This window comes from Microcaecilia unicolor, chromosome 1 (genome assembly GCF_901765095.1).
Source record: "Microcaecilia unicolor chromosome 1, aMicUni1.1, whole genome shotgun sequence".
NCBI classification, from domain to species: Eukaryota; Metazoa; Chordata; class Amphibia; order Gymnophiona; family Siphonopidae; genus Microcaecilia; species Microcaecilia unicolor.
Genome location: NC_044031.1, coordinates 725,321,811 through 725,338,424, shown reverse-complemented (window position 1 = coordinate 725,338,424; position 16,614 = coordinate 725,321,811). Strand labels below are relative to the sequence as shown.

Genomic DNA, 16,614 nt, shown 5'->3' with positions numbered 1-16,614 from the left:
TTAGCTTGGCAGAGTTTAAAAAGGGGTTAGACGGTTTCCTAAAGGACAAGTCCATAAACCACTACTAAATGGACTTGGGAAAAATCCACAATTCCAGGAATAACATGTATAGAATGTTTGTATGTTTGGGAAGCTTGCCAGGTGCCCTTGGCCTGGATTGGCCGCTGTCGTGGACAGGATGCTGGGCTCGATGGACCCTTGGTCTTTTCCCAGTGTGGCATTACTTATGTACTTAATATGTGAATAGATCGTCCCTGTTTTGGTAATATCTTTGAAAGATACCTTATCCCAAACCATGTACTTTTGAGCAACTGTCAGCCTCCCCCCCCCCCCCCCCCCCCCGTTTCTAGTTTAAAAGCTGCTCTCCTTTTTATGTTTCAACATTTTTTATTGAGAAACCAGCCATTTAAACATTTCAACACTCTCTTTATGATTTGACTTATGTAAGCATCATAAAGAACAATACAGAGTAAGAAAATCCATGCTCAAGATTTTAAGTTTCTCCCCTCCCCCATTAGTGACCCACCCCATTTACCTAAACTTACTCGCCTACTATTCAACAGAACTAAATTGTTGCCCACCTGGAGGAGCATCAAGATTTACCCACCTTCTTGGAAAAGAGATTTTTATGTGTCAACCATAATTATTGGTGGCCGATGAACCATCAAACTATGTGTCTTATTAATTACAACCCACTTAAAATGCAAGCATATTATTATGCTGCTCTACACCCAACATCCACCATGCCCAGAGGTGTCCCCATTACCCTTTGATCCAATATAGCACCCTTACCATAACCAAAAGACCCCCCCCCTAATCTACCCCTTTATCGAATTCCCAACAATAACCTCTCGAGAATCCCTAACTCACCTCCCCCCAGACTCGAATAACCCCATCTTCTTTCACGGACTACAAAACATACCGGACAGCTACTACTCCTAAAACCTCTATACCATGTTCACTATTAAGCTACGACTCCGAGGAGTGAGAGACTGCAAAAAGGACTCCAGATCTGAAGAAATTTCTTCCTACGTCCCAAGGACCCCCTCGCCGTTCTCACCTCCCATGTGGCTAAAAGATGTATCTGATTCCTCCTGTGCCAAAAATGAGGAGGATCCGATGATGTCCAGTACTGCAATATCGTTATCCGAGCCACTAAAATCAATTTATGACACAAGACACTAGCCTGTCTAGGCATGGGGCGGAATGCCCTGGGTTTATCCAACAAGAATTGAGCTTCTGATCCTTAGATTGTACATCCCACCAATTGAATTAAATATCTTCTAACTTTGGCCCAAAACGTTTGCACCCTAAGGCAAGCCCACATAGCATGATAGAAGGAATGAGGACTCTGCCCACATTTGGAACATGCCGTGCCTCCATGCCCTCCCACTCTATCTCCTTTAAATGCCGATGCCTGCCAGCAACCTGGTCCCACCCTGGTTAAGGTGGAGCCCATCCTTTCGGAATAGGCTCCCCCTTTCCCCAGAATGTTGCCCAGTTCCTAACAAATCTAAAACCCTCCTCCCTGCACCATCGTCTCATCCACTCATTGAGACTCCGGAGCGCTGCCTGTCTCGTGGGCCCTGCGCGTTGAACGGGTAGCATTTCAGAAAATGCTACCCTAGAGAATCTGGATTTGAGCTTTCTACCTTAGAGCCTAAATTTGGCTTCCAGAACCTCTCTCCCACATTTTCCTGTCATTGGTACCCACATGTACCAAGACAGCTGACTCTTCCCCAGCACTACCTAAAATCCTGTCTAGATCGATGCGTGGGGTCCGCCACCTTCGCACCAGGCAGGCAAGTCACTAGGAGATCCTCACGTCCACCAGCCACCCAGCTATCTATATGCCTAATGATCGATTCACCGACTACAACTGTCCTAACCTTTCCCTCCCGGGCAGCACTTGGAGACATATCCTCGGTGCGAGAGGATAGTACATCTGCTGGTGGGCAGGTCCTGGCTGCAGGAGTACTTCCTACTTCACCAGGGTGATGCTGTCCTTCTAGGAAACCTCCCTCCTCCAAGGTAGCACAGGGGGGCTACCAGACTGGAGGTGGAACTTCTCTTCAACATCCCTGTAGGTCTCCTCTATGTACCTCTGTCTCCCTCAGCTCCACCAAGTCTGCTACTCTAGCCTCAAGAGAACGGACATGTTCTCTGAGAGCTAGGAGCTCTTTGCATCGGGCACACACATATGACATCTCACCAACTGGGGGATAATCATACATGTGACACTCAATGCAAAAGACTGGATAGCACCCCTCTCGCTGCTGGACTTCTGACTCCATCTTAGTGTTTTTGAGTTTTTCAATAATTTAAAACTTGCTACAGTATTAAGGATATTAGCCTAATATTTATTTATTTACAGCATTTATATCCCACAATATTTCCACCCATGGGCAGGCTCAATGTGGCGTACAACAGTCTATAAAAACATATAACAATTCAGCAAACAAACAGTCGTAAAAGGGTAAGGGAAATAGCTAAGGAGGGAAATGGGGAAAGAGTAGGGGTGAACAATGTGTCGCTATGTCAGTTGGAATTCAGAAGGAAGAGATGCCAGGCGGGTTTGAAGCGTATGCTCTACTAAAAAGGAAGGTCTTGAGGCGCTTCTTGAAGGTCGGGTGATCAGGAGTAAGTTTGACCAATTGAGGCAGCCCATTCCACAATTGAGTGCTGAGATAGGAGAAGGAGGATGCATAAGTGGTCTTATACTTGAGGCCATAGAAAACTGGGTAATGGAGGTTTAGGTACGAACGAGCTGATTTGTGAGAGTTCCTAGGCGGCAGGTTAATTAGGGTGTCCATATAAGCAGGGTCTTCACCATAGATGATTTTGTGCACCGAAGTGCAAATTTTAAAAACGATTCGGTCCTTCACAGGAATCCAGTGCAGCTTCTCACGCAGTGGTCTTGAACTATCAAATCTTGATTTACCAAAGATGAGCCTAGCCGCTGTGTTCTGGGCAGTTTGTAGTTTGTGTCTTTTAGTTTATATAGTATATTGTATGATTTAGTTAATGTTTCCTTCTTAGATGGTAATAAAATGTATTTAAACTCTGTAAGAGCATTCCTTGTTACCCTAATTACAATAACTGACTATAAATGAAGAGTTGTCCTAGGGGTGGGTGGGTGGGAAGACTAAACTGGATCCTGCAGTGCCTGCTAGATTCTATCTGTTAATGCTGTGGTACAAAGTTTTTAAAACTAAGTGGAAAAGACTACTTAAGTACATAAGTAATGCCACACTGGGAAAGACCAAGGGTCCATCGAGCCCAGCATCCTGTCCACGACAGCGGCCAATCCAGGCCAAGGGCACCTGGCAAGCTTCCCAAACGTACAAACATTCTATACATGTTATTCCTGGAATTGTGGATTTTTCCCAAGTCCATTTAGTAGTGGTTTATGGACTTGTCCTTTAGGAAACCGTCTAACCCCTTTTTAAACTCTGCCAAGCTAACCGCCTTCACCACGTTCTCCGGCAACGAATTCCAGAGTTTAATTATGCGTTGGGTGAAGAAATACTTTCTCCGATTTGTTTTAAATTTACTACACTGTAGTTTCATTGCATGCCCCCTAGCCCTAGTATCTTTGGAAAGCGTGAACAGACGCTTCACATCCACCTGTTCCATGGAGATTAGTTGATAAAATTTGCTTTTTATATTTTTATTTTGCCTAACACTAACCTACAATTCCTTAACTCCCAATCTTTAAGTTCCCAAAGCAAAATAGCATTCACTTACCAGAGAAATGTCCTCTCGGAACTTCTCAGGTTCTCATATCAATTTGACATCTCTTCTCTCTCCATGTCCTCCATCTATCTTCCATTTCTGTGTCACTATCATCCCCCACGTTTAACATCTCCCTTCTGTGTCCCTATACTTTCCTGTCCAGTATCTCCCGTGTTCATATCCCCGCATCCATCATCACCTCTCTATCTCCATGTCCTCTCCTTCTGAGTCTGCATTGCCCCTCTGTGTCTATATACAATCCCTACGCGGCATCTCTCCTTTGTGTCCCTCCCCATGTGTACATTATTTCTCCTGTGTTTCTGATGCCTCCCTGTGTCTAGCTTCTCTCCCACCTCTTCCAGCATCTGGTTCACCTTCCTACCCTCTTTCCCGTTCTTTTTCCCGCTCTGGGTTCAGTATATGGCTCCCTCTCCTTCCTTTATCCCCTTGGTCCTGCATTTCTTTACCTTCCCTCTAGCCCCCTCTCCAATCTCCCATGGGTCCAGCCAGCACCCCTCTCTCTTTTTTTTTCCTCCTCCTCCCCCTCCCATGCTCCAGCCAGCACCTCTCCTGTCCCTCCCATGGGTCTAGCCAGCACTTATCTCCCCTCCCTTCCTTCTCCCTGCATACCTCAGTTCAGGTTCCTGCAGCTGGTAGCGATTCACAGAGGCTGTCTTTGTAGCCTTCCTTCCGCGTCCCACCCTCTGTATTGCAACTTTTGTTTTGATGCTAAACATGAAGTTGGAATGGAGAGGGCAGGATGCAGCAGGAAGAAAACCATGGTTACAGCCTCTTACTGTGAATCGCTGCAGGATCCTGCAAGTGAGACCTGAGGGGAGGAAGATGGGAAGGGAGGAAAGGATTTTTTTTTTTTTTTTTTACTTCGGGAACAAAATTTTTTTTTTATCTGTTCTCATGGGGTGATAAAAAGTTTTGTTTCTGCATCTGCGGTAATTGTTGGTATGACGGCGCCCTTTGAAGGCCAGGGCCCCCTGACGCATTTACTGCGCTGGCCCACAGCCATGGCTTGTATGTCACCTCGGCTAATGAAATCTGGCTTAAATTGGATGGTAGGAGGTACCTATATTCAGGAGAGGGCATGCTCTGTCATTTCTAGTACTCTGTTATGCGATCTCTTACTATTTTATCAAGTTAGGCTAGTACAGCAATGCTGTCTTTTTGTTTTTTTGCTGAATTAACTTGTATGTGTTTTCATAAAGGTTTACAGTTAATAGAAGAATTTCTATTGTGGGATTTGGACTATATGGTTCAATTCATGGGCCCACAGATTATCAAGTCAATATACAGGTATTCTTTATTTTTACTCTACCACAGTTCATGTTCTATTCCTCTGATTGTCATTCCTGTAAGCTGCCTTCCCAGTTATAGAATGAGTGCTTGTACAACAGGACTGTGCAAAGTAAAGTGCCTATAATTTTGTTTCTAAAAATATTTGTCTTTTTGCCATGGAAACAAAGTTTTTGAATGATGCTGCACTATGTTTTAGTCTCAAGTTGCAATTTGGCAAGTGTATTTCATTTGGAGTGGAATCATCATCGTAGAAAAACTGCTTTAAAAAGTCTTGCATTCTGCGTTTTATCTTCTATATTGGAACTTGAATCCTAGTTATACCTAAGACATCTAGACTTTTGAATTCTGATCAAAATGACTTGCCTACCATTCACTAATGAAACACAGCTTCAGAAACGTTTAAATGTTTATTTTTCCTGATTTTTGATAGGGGCAGCAAAACAAATTTGTTTGTTTATGAGAACCAAACAAATCAAACTCTCTCCCTGGAGCTGAGGCTGTGTGGGGTCAGAAATTTGGTAGGGTCATGGCCGCTATGGTACACCCTGTTCTGCTGCCCATGGGTGCAAAGGCTTACTCAAAGCCTGACTGGTAGGTAAAATGGGAGAAAGCCCTTTTTGCACTTCTTCCATGGCCCAAACCTTGAGGTTTTTTTCCCCTCCCTTTTCACTTTTGAGTATCATCTAAGTGGCTGTGCTTCCAACACAATTGTGCTTTTAAAAAGAGCATTTATTCAGAACAGAACTAGGAAGGCAGTATGTAACTGTTTAGGTATATAGTGTGTGCATTTAAGTGATGCTATGTTCCATGTTTTTAGTTATAGTTGATCTGGTGTGTATTTCATACTCTGTCCTTTTTATGTTTTTTTCTTTGTAGATTATCGAATATGAAAAAAATCAGACATTAGGCCAGAATGATACTGGGTTTAGTTGTGATGGAACACCTAACACATTTAGAGTCATGTTTAAAGAACCAATAGAGATTTTGCCCAGTATATGCTATACAGCATGTGCAACACTCAAAGTAAGTAAATGTTTTATAGAATGAGTAAAAGGTAATGCTAGTTAATTTATAACATGTTTTCTGCACAATATTTGAGATTTCACAGAAAAATTGAATGCATTTATTTTGTGTATTTTCATTAAAGTATGTGGTGCTTTTGATAGCAAAGAGGAGGGAGTGGGAAACAGATGATGGCTCTTCAAAAAGAAACCATGGGAAACACAGGAGTTGGAAAGAACACTCTCTTTATTGATGGAAGCTGAACACTATTGATGGAACCTAAACACTCGACACAGCAGAGTGTTTCATCTAAATGTGCCTGCCTCGGGAGCCTTTCAATAAAGTAAAATCTCAATGTTGGGTACTGGTAATAACGTACCAAAGTAGGAGATTGATTGGTCTTTACAAAGACCTTTGCGAGAGAAGTCCTCTTTGTGATAGTGTATCTATTTGTAATTCTCTTTCTAAGAGGACTTCTCTTGCAAAGGTCTTTGTAAAGACCATCTCCTATTTTGGTACGTTTCATCTCCAACAACAAATATTCAGATTCCACTACCTACAGATCAATTTAGCCATTTTTGGCATGTTTTATTACCAATACCATTTCAATTTGGCTAGCGGATTGCATTTCCTTCACTTATACCCAGGCTGGGCTGGCCTTGGAGGCTCATGTCACGGCTCATAATGTCAGAGCCATGACCGCGACAGTAGCCCACTTGAGGTCAGCCTCCATTGAACAAATTTGTAAGGCTGCGACGTGGTCATCAGTCCACACATTCACATCACACTACTGCCTTGAACAGGATACCCGACATGACAGTTCGGGCAGACAGTGTTGTAGAATCTGTTTGGGGTCTAGAATCCAACTCTACCCTCTAGGCCTGTTTTGTTCTGTCCCAGGTTGCACTGTCACTCAGTTTGTATATACTTTCAGGTTAATCTGTATAATATCCTCGCCATTGTGAGGCCCAGTTGACCAGTATTTGTTGTTTTTCGGTGAGCCTGGATGCTAGGGATTCAGCACTTATGAGAAGATAGAAGTCTGCTTGTCCTTGGAGAAAGCGAAGATACTTACCTGCAGCAGGTATTCTCCAAGGACAGTAGGCTTTATATTCTCACAGTCCCTCCCACCTCCCCTTGAAGTTGCTCCTTTGTTAGTTTTACTTAATTTTTGCTATAGTATTAAACTCAGGAGACCGAGGTCATGTGTCGCCATGCTGCAGAGCAGACGCTGAAAAGCAAAGCTCCATGCACGCCCACCAATAATCAGCGAAATAGCAGGTTAATGACGAAGAAATAACACGATTTTGAATACAAATACCCTGAAATCGCTTACCCCATAGGAGGAGCAGGAGATTACACCATAAGCGCTGAAATGGCGACGAAATTGGTACGGAAGGATCGGGAGAAATCAAGGCCAGCTGAAAGCAAAATGGCCGACCAGGGGAGACAACAGTTGGATCAGCATGGGTGGCCGAAATTACTGCTGAAGTGACGGTGGCGGTGGAGGCAGCATTGGATAAAAATTTGCAACAAATATATAATCGGGCAGCGGAGGCACATGAGTGAATAGATAACATGTGTTTGGAGCTGGATTCGGGCCTGCAGCGTATTTCTGACTTAGAATAAAACACATCGACGTGGGAAGTTGCACATTCAAAACTGGAGCAGAAGGTGGCGGACTTGGAAGCTAAGGTGGATGACCTAGAGAACCGCAGTAGGCGGAACAATCTGCGGTTAGTTGGATTCCCGGAAATGCTACTGGATAAAAATTTACCAACCTTCCTGGAAGAATGGCTTCCTCATGCTTTACAACTTGGAGACCAACTTCAGCATTTCTGTGTAGAACGAGCGCATTGGATAGGGCCGGTTCGCCCATCTGCGAACTGACCGAGAGTTATAATCTTTAAAAGTCGGAACTTTCGACACAGATTCTGAACGAGATTCAGAAAGGGTGCCAACTCACTTATCAGGGGAATAATATATTGTGTTTTCAGGATTACTCTCAGCACGTGCAGCAATTAAGGAAAGCCTTCATGCTGTTGTGTACGGAATTATATAGGAAGAAGATTCATTTTGCACTCTTGTATCCAGCCAAACTGCGGATCACAGTTAATGGCACGACCAGGCATTTTGATCAGGTGGCGGATGTCAGAGAATATTTACAACAAATGAATACAACAACGGACTGTAATGGCGATTAGGCGGTTGGACTGCATGAAGCTACCTCTGTCGGTTATGTCTCCAGAAGAGGTGGTGAGACTGTTAATTATAGCTGGGGATAACGAGGGCGGGATGTGAAACAATATCATGTTTTATCATTATCATACTACCCAAAGTCCTGCAGTTATCACTACATGTATATGTTCTCATGTATTTCTGTTACTCATGATGTATTGTAAGCCACATTGAACCTGCAAAGAGGTGGGGAAAACGTGGGGTATAAATAAATAAAATAAACATAATGGAGAAGTATGCTGGCAGTGCGAATAACTGAGTATTGTGTTAGACGGAGGATATATAATGATTTGACACATAAGGGGACAGTACTCGATAGGATTAGAGAATGGGGTAGTACGTTTAGTGGATAAGGTAATTATGACTTTAAAGGAGTCACTGAAGGGGGTGGGTGTGGGCGACGGAGTGTGACTTATCCTGGTTGAGGAAAGGTATAGAATTGGGGAAGGATGCGGGGAAGGGGGGGGGGTTCTAGGAACAGAGCTAAGGGGAATGACACAGTGGTTGGATGGAGATATGAAGACAAGGGGTTTGTGTGAGAGTGTGTATGAGGTCATAGGAAGCTGAAATGACTATTGGGGTGCATATGCGGGGATGTTGAGGCTGGGACAACATGCTCGCTTGGTGATGGTTTATATAATGTATAGGATGGGAGCACTCGTGGAGATCACATAATGGGGCTGAAAATATATTCTTGGAATGTAGGAGGCATATCATCGCCAATTAAAAGAGAGAAAATACTCACTCTATAATTTTAAAAAGAAGGGGGTGTCTATAGATATGCTCCAGGAGACACATTTAACATCTCAGGAACATAAGAAATTACAAACTTGGGTGGGCAGTATGATAGAGGCTCCAGCGGTGGGGAAAAAAAGCAGGGGTAGTGATCTTGTTTCATAAATGTCTCCAGGTTGAACAACAACAGGTGCATTTGGACCCCGAGGGGAGATATTGCTCAGGTACTGGTGAACGGATCCTCATTTCTCTTTGGTAATGTGTATGTCCCCAATGTTTACAACAAACGATTTTTTTAGAAATCTCATTAACAAACTTCAATCTGTTAATCATATGGGGATGATCATAGGAGGAGACTTTAATATAGTAGCAGATCCGGGTATGGATAGATTTCACAATCCTCATAGAACATCCATTGATCTCACAAAGGGAATACCGTTTTATGCGATACTATGGGGGTGGTCGACGTGTGGAGGTTGTTGAACCCGGATGTTAAGGACTATACCCACTACTCCGTGGCACACCACACACAATCACGAATAGAATATCTGTTGGTAGATGATGGGAGCTTTGCCAGGGTCCAGGCTGCGGATATAGAACCAACAATAATATCGGACCATGCGGCTATATTTGTAGAATTGAAAGAGCAGGATCCCCAGACACCACAGAGATGGTGGATGTTTCCCCTGGATTTATATTATGATCAAGAGTTTCTAGTACATATCAGAGAAACATGGATGGACTATAAACTTTATAATGGTCTACATAGCCACAACCCTGTTCTCTACTGGGAAGCAGCGAAGGCTGTCCTGAGGGGGGAGATAATTGTGTATTGTAGTGTAAAGAAAAAAACGAAGAGATAAGGATATACTTAGGCTGGGAAGACAACTAGTAAACCTACGGAAAGCATATGGGGTACATTCAACAAGCCAAATTCGAGACAGGCTTTTGGCCATTCAAGCAGCTCTTAATGAACTGCTGCACCAAAAGGCGACCAAATCAGCTGTCTGCTATAGGTATCAGCTCTATAAATATGGGAATAAACAGGGTAGACTTTTAGCAAGAATGGTGAGGCAAAAGAAGGGCATGCAAAAAGTATTGTCCATACATCAGCCTTTGGGAAGAATGGTACATACTGATGAAGAGATTTAGCAGGTATTTCATGAATATTATGCTAAATTATATGAGTCGGACTCTTCAGATGAGCTGGATCCAGGGATGTATCCTAATAATTTAGACTTGCCAAAACTCTCAGAGCAACAATGTTTGCTGCTGAATAAGCCTGTAGACCCTGAAGAGATTTGAAGGGAGATAGGGAGTAGTGTATTGAACAAAGCAGCGGGCCCGGACAGATACCGAGTAGTGTTATCTAAACTTCTGGAGTCAGATATAGCTAAGCTGCTGGCGGACTCCTTTAATACATCTATAGAAATGGGCGAACTGCCATCGTCTTTACGATTAGCAGATACAATGGCGTTCCTTAAGCCAGAGAAAAATCTGACAAGGCCAGAATCCTATAGGCCCATCGCACTAATTAGCTATGAGGCTAAATTGCTTGCAGGGATCGTGGCAAAACGCTTGGCAGGGCTGCTGCCTACGATCATTGCGAGGCCCCAAGTGGGGTTCATCAAGGGCAGACAGATTGTTAAAAATATTCGGATGATATTAGCATAGAAAGAGTGGGTATGTAACATGAAACAAGACTCCTTACTAATAAGTTTTGATGCCGAGAAAGCATTTGACAGGGTTAAGTGGGAGTTCCTATTTGAAGCGTTGCGCACATATGGATTTGGGGGATTCTTTGAAAGAGCAGTTTCCATATTATATAAGGGCCCACAGGGAGGGTATTGGTTAATGGTGTATATTCATCAACTTTTCCAGTTAACTGGGGAACACACCAGGGCTGCCCATTATCCCCATTATTATTTGCAATAACATTAGATCCTTTGATTCAGGAGATCTTGGGGAACCCCGAGATTACTGGGATTAAAATGGGGAGCAGGAATTCCCTCCGGCGGGCAGAACATTCACTGATATATATAAAGCCATTATCATAGGGAAGGAATGTTGCGAGTGGGGGATATGTGGATTTAGGGTGGTGAAGGGGGGGGAGAGGGTGGAAGGGAGGGGGGAATCTGATGATGGATAGGGAGAATATGTTTGCACAACAGCTGATATGCTTATGATAAACTGCCATGGAGCTATACAATGTTCAAGGCTATGGTTTAAGATGTTTTCAATTTAATATACTTTATAAATACTATTTCAATCATCAGTATTGAGTTTGATGTTAATAGCTCTGAAGACAATAATTTTTGGAGTGAAATTTACTCAATTGTTTAGTTTATAAGTATGAATCTTTTAAAGCTGAGGAAACCAAGCATATAGATCATCATACAAACCTGGAACCCTTTTATATCGTTTGTATGAGCAATGTTACTACTTCATAACTGTTGCTATTACTGTAAATATGTTATTTTACTGCATTTGATCTTTTCACCAAGCACCAGCTGCAGCTGGGTGGGTTACAATACTGATATAGTGCAATGTTTCCTTGTAAACTGTTCATACTTATGGCTATTTTTATTTATTTTTTATTTATTTATTGCATTTGTATCCCACATTATCCCACCTCTTTGCAGGCTCAATGTGGCTTACAATTTGTCGTGGATACTGGAAATAGAAGAGAATATACATTTGGTTTTACAGAGGGTTTTGGGTTACATGGTGGTGATGTACATGGTTGTATTAAAGCAAAAGACATTATAAGACATTCCTATATATATTAAAGATTGTATACTGTATGGCATAAACTTTCAATAAAAAAGATTTGAACATAAACTGAGGAAACCGCGTTCACACGGCGGGCAGGAAGGCACTCGCATATTCGCTCCACAAAGCTCTCTTTTTAGCTTTGGCAAAATGCCGGACCAGGTGACACGGATCGGCGTCACCCATTGAATATATGAAGCCTGTTGTCCTGGGCATAGGAGCCAACTTTTCAAAATTATTGGGGGTGCTAAGCCCAATAAAAATAACTCCTCCCTGGACACATACAAGGAATTTTCTCAATATTGGGGGTGCTCAAGCACCCACAGCACCCACAGAGTCGGCTCCAATGGTCCTGGGAGAATACCTGCTACAGGTAAGTATCTTCGCTTTATGTGGTATGAGGATAACCTTGATGGTATTCCTGTAATACCTTGAGTACCACACTTGTGTGCTGTTTTTTTTCTAAATTAGTCTTTTCTTTGTATTATAATACATATGATCACGTGCTTTGATTTTTGTTTTGAAAGATTGTTTTTGGTGTCAATGGAGGGGTTCTCCTCCAATTCTATGTACCTGCTAATGAGGAAAATTTTTGTTAAGTACATAAGTACATAAGTAGTGCCATACTGGGAAAGACCAAAGGTCCATCTAGCCCAGCATCCTGTCACCGACAGTGGCCAATCCAGGTCAAGGGCACCTGGCACGCTCCCCAAACGTAAAAACATTCCAGACAAGTTATACCTAAAAATGAGGAATTTTTCCAGTCCATTTAATAGCGGTCTATGGACTTGTCCTTTAGGAATCTATCTAACCCCTTTTTAAACTCCGTCAAGCTAACCGCCCGTACCACGTTCTCCGGCAATGAATTCCAGAGTCTAATTACACGTTGGGTGAAGAAAAATTTTCTCCGATTCGTTTTAAATTTACCACACTGTAGCTTCAACTCATGCCCTCTAGTCCTAGTATTTTTGGATAGCGTGAACAGTCGCTTCACATCCACCCGATCCATTCCACTCATTATTTTATACACTTCTATCATATCTCCCCTCAGCCGTCTCTTCTCCAAGCTGAAAAGCCCTAGCCTTCTCAGCCTCTCTTCATAGGAAAGTCGTCCCATCCCCACTATCATTTTCGTCGCCCTTCGCTGTACCTTTTCCAATTCTACTATATCTTTTTTGAGATACAGAGACCAGTACTGAACACAATACTCCAGGTGCGGTCGCACCATGGAGCGATACAACGGCATTATAACATCCGCACACCTGGACTCCATACCCTTCCTAATAACACCCAACATTCTATTCGCTTTCCTAGCCGCAGCAGCACACTGAGCAGAAGGTTTCAGCGTATCATCGACGACGACACCCAGATCCCTTTCTTGATCCGTAACTCCTAACGCGGAACCTTGCAAGACGTAGCTATAATTCGGGTTCCTCTTACCCACATGCATCACTTTGCACTTGTCAACATTGAACTTCATCTGCCACTTGCACGCCCATTCTCCCAGTCTCGCAAGGTCCTCCTGTTTTAGCAGTTAATGTAAGCATGCAGGAATCGTCTTTGGAACTAATGAGGTAGATTTGTAATGTTTTAAAATACACTAATTGCTTTAACTATGTAGCTTAAGATCAGTTTGTTTTTCTGTTTTTGCTTTTAGGGCCCAGATTCTCACTATGGAACAAAAGGACTGAAGAAAGTAATCCATGAATCTTCAACAGCTAGCAAAACCTGTTTTTTCTTTTTTAGTTGCCCTGGTAATAATAATGGAACATCAGTTGAAGATGGTCAAATACCAGAAATTATCTTTTATACATAATTGTGTTACGTGTTTATCTTAGTAACAATGTGTAACTCCCATTGATGGCATACATCTAGCTTCTGAGGGCACTTTAAAATGTGAAATGTGTTCTGAGTTTGTACATGCATTTTAATCCCTAATAAGAACAAAGTTTTTCATATGGGATGTGTCAGAATGTGTGAACTGGATATATAATACAAGTTGAAAGCATGAGGGAAGACATGACCAAGAATTGTAAAAGCTGTTGTAATTCTAAATAGTAGTTATTAAGCGTGGTTATACCTGACATTTCATATCTCATTTTTAGCATATTGTAACACTACCATGGAAGTCCTCTGAATGGAAGCTTTCTCATTTGATCATCAAAACGTGTACAGTCTATAATGAAGATTACCCTTCTCTTGAATTTCTTGCAAAAATTTCAACCCTTGGCAAAATCTTTCATCACTCGCAGACTGATTCCATCTACACTTTGATTTCATAATTTTTTGTTTCTTCAGTAAAACATGAAAAGTAGCCATAGAAATGTTGGTTCAAACAAATTTAGAGTAATGTGAACTGACTGTTGTAAGATTTAGGTCAGCCTTATATCTCTGTCAGAGAGAATATATGCAGAATTTCTGCCGTCGGTGTTCAAGGATGCCAATAAAAAGACTGATGTTGACATTCTGGAGCATATATAAATTGCAAGAATTTAATTGTACATAACTGTGTTCAAAAGATGTGAAAAGATAAAACTACAAATGGCAGCGTTTTGGAACTGGATGCACTTGATTTTTCATAATACTATGCTAAAATGACTCTTAAAAGTGTGTTCTGGGGTGGGTTTTTTTTTTTGGTGCCTTAATTATTTGGACCAGGAAATACAATAGGAATTTCATGTTTCTAAGACTTGGATTTTGATTTAACATAATTAGAAAAGTGTGTTGTTTGATTCTAAATTCTATTTTGTTTTAGCTGTAGGACACTAATGAAGATATCCAGAATTTACATATCAACTAATAAGGAGTATGACACAATTTGCCTGTTGCAGACTTAAACTAATTATTATCCAATAGTCTGCTTTTGGATTTGGCTTGCACCTTTTTCAGGAGTAGTTGAAGGCGAGTTGAACTCAGGTTCAGTAGATTTTTTATAGAATCTGACCGTGCTTAATGTTATCATTGCATTTTAGTTTACAATAAAGGAGGAAGGCATAACATCCTACCCCGTTGAGAGTGTGGGTGCTAGTTGTATTCTACATTTCCCAGTGCATCTTGTATCTGTACATCCCCCCCCCCCCCCCCCCCCCAAAAAAAAAAAAAATTTTTTTTTGAAGGTTTATTTTTAGACTTGTGTAAATATTTGGCAGTGTATTTGTTGTTAACTCTTAATAGTAATATCCAGAGTAGGCTAGTGCAAGCAGACACTGTACAAGCTTTACTATTGCTATTACTTCTACAACACTACTAGATGTACACAGCATTGTAAACAAATAAGAGTCCCTGCTTAACCAAGCTTAGTCTGTTCAAAACAAACAGGTCAGACAAGGGATTAAGGATTTTGGTTTGCTAATGGAATGGTTAAAACATGGGTGCTTTTGAATGAGGTGAATAAGGGCTTAAGAGTTAAAAGCAGCCTTGGGAAAAGTGGGCTTTTAGTCTGGATTTGAATAGGGCCAGAGATGGAACATGATGTACTAACTCAGGATGGCTGTTCCAGGCGTACGCTGCAGAAAGATTGAAGGAGCAGAGTCTGGAGTTAGAGTACTGGTAAGAGTGACCTACCTAATTGACAGTTCCACAGAGGGGTGTAGGGAGAGAGGAGAAGATAATGAGCTGCAGAATGAATGCCCTTGTAAGACAGTAAGAGGAGTTTGAACTGTATATAGATTACAGAAATAGATAGGGAGCCAGTGATGTGAATCGCTGGGGTTTATATGAGTGTACTAACGCTGGCAGAAGGTAAGTGCAGCAGGGAAAATTTTGAACTGATTAAAGAGGTGGTTTAGTAAGAGACCTGTGAGAAGCAAGTTGCAGTAGTCTAAACAGGAGGTAACATAGATGGCAGATAAAGACCTGAATGGTCCATCCAGTCTGCAGTCACTCTATCAATTCATGATTAAATTAATACAGTGTGGTATTAAATACTTGATCCTGGTTTTTCTTTGCTATTTCTGGGACATAAACCATAGAAGTTCGCTCAGCACTGTCCTTATGTTCCAACCACTTATTTCTGTTGAAGCCCACTCTAGCCTATTCCATTCTACTTCCTCATGTAAGGGACACAGAAGTCTACTTGGCAGTGGTCTCCATTATTCACAGCTAGAGTTGCCATCTAAGCACCACTTGACACATCAACACTCATGCAGTCAGTCATTTAAGATTTTTGTTTTTTAAACCATCCATTTTCTAATTAGGGTTCCACTGTGTTCATGCCATGCCTTTTCGAATTGTCGCTGTTTTTGTCTCCACCACATTTGTCATGAGGGCATTTCTGGCATTGACAACACTCTGAAAAATCATTTCCTGATGTTAATCCCAAGTCTACTACCCTGCAACTTCAATTCTTGTCCCCTAGTTTTATTGTTTTCCCTTCTCTTGAAAAGATTTATTTCTATATTAATACCTTTCAAGTATTTAAATGTCTGTATCATATTTCCCGTTTCCCTCCTTTTCTCTATGTTATACATATTCAGGTCTTGGTGCAAGCCCCATACCATCTTTGTCACCTTCCTCTAAACCACTTCGTCTTTTTTTTTACATCCTTAGTAAAATATGGCCAATGCTCAGAGTGAGACCTTGCCAGTGACTTGTACAACTGCTGGTTATGCCTCTCTATGCAGCCTAGATAGAGGAGTAGGGGTGGACCAAGAAATCTCCTCAGCCGAAGGACAGTAAAAACAATTTTATACAGCACCACATGTGTGTATGACCTGACACAGGGCTCTGCTTCGACAGAGCAACTGTTTGCTTCGGGGTCAGACAATTACAGTTGGGAATCACAAAATATAGGTGCAGAGTGATATAACTTGTAATAAGCTA

General features: G+C 41.9%; 1 protein-coding gene across 3 annotated transcripts in view; it reads left to right on the top strand.

Annotated features, from left to right (window-relative positions):
* Positions 1 to 14,471, top strand: part of BTBD1 (BTB domain containing 1) — a 74,706-nt gene extending 60,235 nt beyond the window's left edge. For 2 of the 3 annotated variants that reach the window (XM_030189616.1, XM_030189614.1), the window contains exons 6-8: positions 4,956 to 5,043; positions 5,923 to 6,069; positions 13,451 to 14,471. In XM_030189616.1, the coding sequence (XP_030045476.1) occupies positions 4,956 to 5,043; positions 5,923 to 6,069; positions 13,451 to 13,609 (394 nt within the window). In that variant the 3' untranslated portion in view covers positions 13,610 to 14,471. The remainder of the gene's footprint in view (positions 1 to 4,955; positions 5,044 to 5,922; positions 6,070 to 13,450) is intronic. The other variant, XM_030189615.1, reaches the window with a different exon arrangement.
* Positions 14,472 to 16,614: the final 2,143 nt, after the last annotated feature.